We start from the raw sequence: 9,226 nt of genomic DNA on the forward strand, positions 1-9,226 counted from the left end.
TCTCTTTAGTACCGGTTCATGCCACGAACCGGTGCTAAAGGTTCGCCACGAACCGGTACTAATTAGAGCGGCCGGCTAGCCGTTGAAACCGGCACTAATGGACACATTAGTGCCGGCTCAAAATCAAACCGGCACTAATGTGTCTCAGATTTGCCCCTTTTTCTACTAGTGTAACTTGACCTGAACTTGTGATTTTTTGTTAAAAAACCCAAAAGTTGTGGTGAAGTGTTATAAGTTACCCTGAAGTTGTGGTTCTATGTAATTAACTCTAATCACAAATAAGGAGAACACAAAGCATTGCAAGCGGAATCAACCAAAAGGGTCGAGAGGAAACATGTGTCTGCAGAAGTTTGCAGAAAACCACTCCAAGAAAAGAAGTTTGCATGTTTTTGTGTACATAACTATACCTGGATGAGACGTGTGACCATAGCGTACGGAGGACCACCGGGCAGCGGCTCAGATGATTATTTCTATCACGTTTGGAGATGGGCAGAGTCAGTGAGACAGAGGTCGAGCCGTGGAGTGTATCTCGCGGCGGCGGCTCCTCCCAAGGCCCGTACATCCTGCTGACCAGCGGTAACCTGCTCGCCGGCGAGTATCTGCAGCGGCCCGGAGAGGCGCGTGCAGAGGATGGAGTCAGATCTCGCATGACAGGGGTATCAAAAACAGAGGTACTCCCTCCGTTTCAAAATAGATGACCCAACTTTGTACTATTTTAATATAAAGTTGGATCATCTATTTTGAAACGGAGGGAGTATAAATCTGTTCTGCTGTTGTACACTTAATTAGTTTCTTCGACCACAGTCATGGGGGTTAGGGTTCGCATCTCAAGTGTTGGTCGTCCACCACAGATATTTTTCCCGTTCTAGATCCATCATCGTTCACTGTATAGTTTCTTCAAGTAAATCAGGCGTGCCTGCTACTTCTGTGCTGGCCGGCTTGATGTGTGTCCATCTCAGTTCTTAACTGCAAATAGTTGGTTATCCACGATACATTTACAATGCTATTTGGTTCTATATAAGCTATTCCTATGGTCTGCTCTAGTGTGTCCATTTGTTGTCAGATAATTAGCATACTCTTCAGTACTGACCTCCCTTTATTAAGAAACATATACCAGATGCATCTTGATTTGTTTCCAACTAAACGGTGGAAAAAGTTCATATACAAAGGTCGGGGTGGGATGGAAATCACAACTGTTTGTCGACTTGAAACAGATGCTAGTGCAGAAGAAGGGAGGAGGATATTACCATTTAGCTGTTACCATCTTATGTGCAAATCGTTCGTGATTCACTCTAGATTTACGTTGCTTTGTATAAGATGGTTTTTCCCAAGGGTCTGCTCATTTTTTGCCTTGTTAACTAGCTCATTATTCATTGTCATCTTCTTTTTATGAATGTAAATAGTATACACATGTTGACTTTCCTGACAACTAATTGTTGAAAAATCTTCACATGCATAGGTCCATGGGCATGGGATGAGAATCACAGTTGTTGTGGAGGAAATGAAGAATATCTTGCTATTCGGCTGCTACCATCCATGTTCTTTTAAATTGAACATTGGCATGATTGTTTCTCATGATGTCCACGACATGATGCTTGATCTCGGCTGCTTATGTCGAGTACTTGTGTTGGATTTAGAATAATATGGTGTATGTTTCTCGTCATTGAGACTGCTGAAATTCGGAGAACTGCATTTGTCTTGGTGTTTTGACTTGTCTTCCCTCTGCAAGGTCATTGTACCCACTTACCTCTAAATTCTGCAAATTTTTGCAGTAGTTCTTGCGTTTTTCTCATTATGAACTTCCTTTTCCATTTATTTGTGTTCTAAGGAAGAGTATGCAATATGATGTACTGTTGTCTGGTTAATTCGCCTTGGCCTTTTGAATTTTCTTCGATACGAAGTTCTCATTGTGATTGTACCCACTTATGCCTGAATTCTATTATCACTTCTGTGGATTCAAGAAACATGAAGTTTCAGCAATGCCTCCGGTAATATAATTTTTGCCTATTCATGAACTTCCTTTTCCATTTATTTGTTGTGTAAAGCAGAATATGTGAATTTCCTTTTTCCATTTATTGATTTTATAAGGTAGAGTGCGTAATTACGATGCATTGTTGCCTTGTTTGCCGGCTTTGATTATCCATTGCGTCTCTTTCTTCCTAGCAGTTTTCCGAGTCGTTTTACTGCAGACTCGTGGAATGAAAAAATGTCCATTCAGTTTATACAATCATTTGAAATTTCACCTTTTATCTGTAGCAGTTGCGGTTTGTTTTATTTGTCGCCTTTTATGTGTCACGTTGGTTCAAATTTGACTGAAAAAAGGGGGGTGTGCTATTAGCTTCTTGGAATGTTGCCTTCTCTTTGTGTTCTCTGGGTGATGGATTTTTCTCCGTGCCGAGGAGAGGATGTGGTGGAATTGGAAATGCCTGTCCTTTCCTCGGGCGCATTATTCCCATGTGCGACTGAGTGCCTCTTCCGTGGTATTGGTGCCGTGCCATCTATGTTTCCACAAGGAGCTGCGGCAAGGCTTAAACACCTTGAGTTCTCCTTCCCAGCCAAGTGGATCTCCCGTGAAAACATTGATTTGGGTATGCGGCACCTACCTTCCCACGTTGAACTTATTGAGGAGGTCAACGTTGAACTTATTGAGGAGGCTAGCCACGCAGAGGTGAAGGAAGCGAGGGCTGCGCTAAGTCCCGTCCTTGATATATGATGTTCATTGCTCTTTGTTTCAGGCAGACGGTGAAACATGCAGAAAAGGTTCGCTCTCATCTCTTCCACGGCCGGGCCACGTATGTTCGTTCCGTTTCCTTTGTTTTCTCGACAAGGTTCAGTATTCATCTTTGCTTTTCTTTTTTCCTTTTTCATCAGGTGGAGGAGGGCTTGATTAATCAGATCTTTTACGCAGGTACTACTTGCTCCATCAATTAATTACCAGCACCGAACTATTGTTACATCATTCATTTAGCCTGCGTACACTAGTGCAGAACCGGCCTTTAGTGCCGGTTCGTGACGGCCTTTAGTGCCGGTTCGCCAACCGGCATTAAAGAGTGGGGACTAAGGTCCTCCCCTTTAGTACCGGTTCGTCACGAACCGGCGCTAAAGTGCCATCACGTGGCACGAGCCAGGCCCGTTTGCGTGTAGGGCATTAGTACCGGTTGGTAACACCAACCTGTACTAAATGTTTGGGTGTTTTTTTATTTTTTTTTTTAAATTTTATGTTTTCATTTTAATTTAGTGATTGTTTTACATTATAATGAGTTGTTAAATCATTAGGTGAAAGTACCGCGGATTAATTTCGACTGGATGCATTGGATAGCTAGCTAAGTGATCAAGTATATGTCATAATATCCATATTAATTATACTTGATCAACTATAATATATACGGATATGCACTACCAGAAACCGTAATATTTCTGTGAGTCGACTAATTTTCCTGTCGGGCCCGCGACTAGCCCACAGGAAAAACAATTGGGTTGTCGGTCGACTCCTGGACGCCAGGGATATGTCTAATATTCCTGTGGGCTGAGTAAGTACCGACAGGAATATAATTTTCGGCCCACCCGCGAAACACTAGGCCGCGAAGAATTCAGCCGCGCGCATCTGGAAACTACGCCCCGCCATGGAGCCCTCTTTTCGCGCCTGTCATCGCGCACGCCCAAATCCCCCCAGATCTCCTTATCCTTTCCTTCTGCGCCGCCCAATCCCTCTGCTTTTGAGGCCTCCGACCACCATCCCTCCATGGCTCCCCACCTTCCAAGGTCACACGAGCGCCTCAACCTGCACTCTATGATGTGGATCTGTACCCGCCGGCCACCACCATCCATGGCTCCTCCGCTATTGGGACACGGCGTCGTCCCATCTCCGTTCTGGATATCACCATGCGACACCAACGCTTGTCCTGCTCCTCCACCATGGCCCTGCTCAGACCACGCCGCCATCGATGCCACCGTCGAGAATCCACCCCAACTCGAGCAGTTCACCGGCGTTATGGAGGTACGTGACCTAAATCTCAAAACTCTGTTGTTTCCTGTTTCTGGCATCTCCGGATCCCCAAATCTGGTGCAGCTCTAGGAATCCCCAAATCTGGCCTCAGATCCGATCTATAGAGCTGTAGTTTAGATGCATAATAATCACCAAAACTGGTGCAGCTCCTTGGATCCCAAATCTTGATCTAGATTTCAGTTATTTCTTTGAGAAATTTGCAACCATTTATTTCTGCCTTATTTCTTAAATTAGTTTGGAGGCAACAACACGTAGTCACAGGATTTAAAAATTTACTAAGACTAGGTGGGATACTTGGGGTGTACTCGGGGAGTTTCAATTAGTACTTTGGATACAACTGTACCTATCCAAAATGCATGTAATATTGTTTCAAACTAAATGATAATTTTCTTTCTATTTCAGTGAGTTTTTTTCATTAACTTACTGTACAATAGCATAATACTTCAATCTCTATTTTTTCTGTCCATACATTTTGATTTTACTTGCTTTAAATATGTTGACATTCAGGAAGCGCTAAGCAGCTGCATTGCAAATATGAGGAACATCATCCGTGCAAGAAGTTCAGATTCACTCGACGGCAAGAAATAGTGTCATATTTTTCATATTTAAGCTCATCATCCGTGCAAGAAGTTCAGATTCACTCGACGGCAAATATGAGGAACATCATCTAGTGTATTCCTCATATTTAAGCTCACCGTGTTCTTCCTTCTCCCTTAAGTTGTATTTGGTTTTTCTTTCTTATATTAAAGACTGAACAATTGCAGTGTAAGCACACAATTGGATGTTCCTGCTGGAGAAGGTGCGCAATCTTGCTGAGTGTAATTTTACATTGCTGGAACTAGATGATTGTAGCTCTTAGTTGTACAAGGTGGATGCAAGTGTCTGGGTGCGATGACCCATAGATATTGCATTGCCTTGAAAATTATCAGTACATTGCATAGATGAATGGATGTCACTCCTTACATTATTGTTCTGAACTTCTGTACTAACTTACTGACGCATCAAGTAACAACTATCCTCTGTTTGTGGTCACCCCTTTGCCTAGTAACTTATTTCCTTATGATTTTTTGATTGTCTTACTATCAAGTACAATAACAGTTTGCTCCCTAACTTGTTTGTCCATACCTTATCATTTTAGTCTCTTTCATTATGTTAGGTTTTTGGGAAGAATTAAACGAACATCATCAGTGCTTCATAGAGGCTGAAGCAGGTGGTTGAGGTATCACTCAATTTCAAGAAATTGAATAAGATTCTTCCAAGTGAAATGGCACTATTCCCTTTCATATTTTGTTCTATGCACATGAACCTAGAAATTAAATATTGATCAACACCTGATGGAGGACTTGTTTTTCTAGTTCGCAATTCATTCTTATTAGGAACAAAATTCAAGATCACGTATCTGTGAGATATGCAAGCGCCTCTAATCAAGGTATTTTTACTTTTGCCTTCACTATCATCCCCAAAGTTTTATCAGGAATAATTGTTAGTCAAGTTTTCTCTTGTATATTTGAAATATATCATGCTATATCCAGTGTGCCCAAGAGCATGAGATCAACATTATTGAGCCAGTAGTTGCTATGTTGGTTTAGTCTAAACACAACCTCTTTGTATTTCTTTGGGGTCTTTTATTGTCTCACCATGATGTGCAGTTCTCATGCTGTTACATTATGGAATAATTGCATAACGTCGGCTTTTTTAGTCTTATGGAGATGATGATGTCTCTGCCCATTTTTCTTGAACATTTGAAATGGATAGACTTAAGAGTATTGACATTGGTAGTGTGATTTCTTGCAAGAAGTCTCTAATGTGCTCAGGAAGTTAGCTGATAATTATATCAAACTAATCCAGAAGCATGTTCTCAGGTTGTCATTTAAATGGATTTTGTCAGCTGCATGATTTGTATCAAATCTGCGATATGATGCTAGAACAAATTACTTCATTATTAGTCTATATGAGCTGTAAAAGTGGGTAACTTTGCTGAGACAAAAACAAGTTGGGTATATATGCCAATGTTATTGCCAGAAACCGAGATACCAAATAGATTATGCTCATTATATCTGATACATATTGTTCCTGTTTCTTGTTACCTTTTTGTAGCAAACTGTTGACACTTCCACATTTTTACAAGTCCTATTAAATGTCCACTGCAGGGTAACCTTGAAGGGAAGTTTGCAACTTAAGCTGCAACCAAAGATTATAGAAAATGAGATCTCTTGTTGTGTATATTTAGTTGATGCACTTGTGTGTTTTTAGATGTTGCACCTCTGTTTCCATTGACCTTCGATTCATGTACGTAAATTCTATGGAACTGTATCCGAAGACATGTGAATTTGTATCTCTGGTTGATGGAAACAATTGATAGTGATGTTTCTATGTTATAAATATTCTGAGTTATGGAATAGTTATGTATAAAACCATTGATATTTTTTTTGGTTTCTTCTTTTTCTGACGGTTATGTATGACAGGGATATACTATTTCCCTGGTTTGCCAAATTTGACGCCTATATAACCCTGTAGGGCCAAACTCGTCAGGGAAATGAGAAAACCCGACAGGAATATAGTTCCTGTCGGTTGGCCGACAGGCATAGTTTATTTTTCCTGTCAAGCTATCTCTGACGGCTAACCCTGACGGGTGGCCGACAGGAAATACTTTTCCTGTCGGTACATCCTATTTTCCTGTCGGTTCGGGGCTCACAGAAAAATATCAGTTTCTGGTAGTGATGACATATACTTGATCACTTAGGTAGGATCCATCTAGCTGAAACTAATATGCGGTTTCTTTCATTAAATAATATAATAACTCATCATCATCATTATATTAATCATCATATTAATCATCATAGTAATGCATTACCGCTAGCTATATATCTAATCATCACCAGCACTACTAGCTTAAAGAAGAAATATTCACTTGTACCAGAAGCAAAAATATCATCGAGTTCAACATGATTGTCATGATATTATAAGCGTTCATATATAACACCACAAAAGCAAATTACTTAAGTTCAAAACGAAGAACACGGACATGAAAGGACAAGTACTAAGAGCAGCATGAACTAGCTAAATTACTCCTGCTAGCTACTCTCTCTGGGGTAAAATAGCATAGAACATGTATAACTCTTCTGATTCATCAAACTGGAGCATGCCGATGAACCTGTCTCCTAATCGTGGGTTGCGCTTCTCATTGCTGCCCCCTAGTACTTCTCTGTGATTGTTAATAATTTTCCTCCAATCTTTCACTATTAAGCATTCATCGCTTCTAGAAATCCTAAATGCATTAATGTGCAATGCAGGATATCTTGGCCGTAAGCTAACAATTGACATGCGACCTTTAGTCTCGATCCCTTGAGGCACAACTGTCATCGGGAGTCCCTGTTGAAGAACATCGTATAGTACTTAATTAATATACTTAGCAATGATAGTTTAGCAGAAAAATTATATATGCAAAAGATGCACTGAGGACAAATAGTAAAAATCTTACAATCATTTCTAAATAGATGTGACCGTACTTCAATACCATCACTATTGGTCGCACATTTTGAGTACTAATATTTCTAAGTGCAGGAAGAAAATTTGTCTTGACAGTATGAAGATCCTCAAGCCATGAAACATAATGACTTATCTCCTCACAGTTTAGTTCAGCTCCGGGACAGTAGTAGGTCCTGTCTACCAAGCGCCGGACATGTTTGGTTGAATGGAGATAAGCTGACAATAGAAATTAGTTGTCAATTATTTTTGAATAAGCAATATCAAAGACAAAAATATAGTTGAGAAGAACTCACATAATGGTAGAACTGGAGGCGTCTGCACATCGACCCATATGTCTCTATTACCTTCAATATCATCTTCCGGACGAATATCAAAGGTGATTACCATACCAGGCTCAAATGCATAAGCCTTGCATAGTACTTGCCAAGTTTTGCATTCAAAATAGGTGTACGTGTGTGCATTGTATACTTTGACGTTGAAAGTATAACCATCATGCTTAGTTTTCAGGTAAACTCTCTTTACCTCCATAGTTTCCATATCTTTAAAACCTATTTTATCCAAGACAAAAATTCTTGCATTGGCAGGGGATGCGCTAGTAGAATAGTGAAAATTAAAAATTATAAGTCAGGCAAATGAAGCATATATATAAGTTATGCTTAATTACGAAAACGGACTTGTCATTGTGACTTACTGTATCGAATTCGAAGGTCTCATCTAGCTTGATGCTGAATCACCTACCATCAACAAGGAAATTTTTATCGCACTGGCCGCGCTGGTCTTCACAGTATTCGCACATAATGAAATTTTTTCCGTCGTCAGACGACATTTCCTATGTTCATATTAGGCGGAACATTAAACACTTACTAATTCAATTAATTCAACTACTTCTATTAATTCAACTAAGCATTCACTAAAAATAAACTAGCTATGTTAATTCAACTAAGCATTTACTAAAATAAACTAGTTATATTAATTCAATTAGTTCAACTAAGCATTTATTAAAAATAAACTAGTTCTATATATTAATTCAACTAGTTCAACTAAACATTTACTAAAAATAAACTAGTTCTATATATTAATTCAACTAGTTCAACTAAACATTTACTAAAAATAAACTAGATATATTAATTCAACTAGTTCAACTAAGCATTTACTAAAATAAACTAGTTATATTAATTCAATTAGTTCAACTAAGCATTTATTAAAAATAAACTAGTTCTATATATTAATTCAACTAGTTCAACTAAACACTTACAAAAAATAAACTAGTTCTATATATTAATTCAACTAGCTAGTTCAACTAAACATTTACTAAAAATCAACTAGTTATATTAATTCAACTAGTTCAACTAAGCATTTACTAAAAATAAACTAGTTATATATATTAATTCAACTAGTTCAACTAAGCATTCAACTAGTTCTAACATTCTAAAAATAAACTAGATAGTTCTAATTCATCTAAACATTAGAAAATAGAAAATAAGTAAAAATATGTGTGTGTGTGTTTGTGTGTAGTAGTGTGTGTATGTGTGTACGTAGTGTACGTGTAGTGTGTGTGTGTGTGTGTGTGTGTTTGTGTGTGTCTGTGTGTATGTGTGTGTGTGTAGTGTGTGTGTGTGTATGTGTGTATGCATGTGTGTATGGAGCGGGCCGGGCGCGTACAGGCGGCGGGGGCGGCGACGACGACGGGCGGCCGAGGACGGCGACGAGACGGGCGCGGCGGGGGCGGCA

At 39.5% G+C, this 9,226-nt stretch overlaps 1 protein-coding gene across 2 annotated transcripts; it reads left to right on the forward strand.

Moving 5' to 3' along the window:
- The first annotated feature begins 3,679 nt into the window (after positions 1-3,679).
- On the forward strand, positions 3,680-6,359 carry LOC119282303. 2 transcript variants are annotated; one of them, XR_005138692.1, is made up of 3 exons: positions 3,680-3,997; positions 4,514-5,435; positions 6,157-6,359. XR_005138692.1 is itself a non-coding variant. In XM_037562576.1 (2 exons), the coding sequence occupies exons 1-2, from the start codon at positions 3,743-3,745 to the stop codon at positions 4,592-4,594; spliced, it is 336 nt and encodes a 111-aa protein (XP_037418473.1). In that variant the 5' UTR covers positions 3,680-3,742; the 3' UTR covers positions 4,595-5,514. The 2 variants fall into 2 exon arrangements, 1 of the variants encoding a protein (XP_037418473.1); XM_037562576.1 differs by lacking the exon at positions 6,157-6,359 and having other exon boundaries at positions 4,514-5,514.
- The last annotated feature ends 2,867 nt before the right edge of the window (positions 6,360-9,226 follow it).

This window comes from Triticum dicoccoides, chromosome 3B (genome assembly GCF_002162155.2).
Source record: "Triticum dicoccoides isolate Atlit2015 ecotype Zavitan chromosome 3B, WEW_v2.0, whole genome shotgun sequence".
NCBI classification, from domain to species: Eukaryota; Viridiplantae; Streptophyta; class Magnoliopsida; order Poales; family Poaceae; genus Triticum; species Triticum dicoccoides.

What these genes read in the sequence shown, in the direction of transcription:
- LOC119282303 (XM_037562576.1), top strand. Translation starts at nt 3,743, where the DNA reads ATGGCTCCCCACCTTCCAAGGTCACACGAGCGCCTCAACCTGCACTCT. An exon ending in AGTTCACCGGCGTTATGGAG is followed by an intron (nt 3,998 to 4,513) that starts GTACGTGACCTA and finishes GTTGACATTCAG; the next exon opens with GAAGCGCTAAGCAGCTGCAT.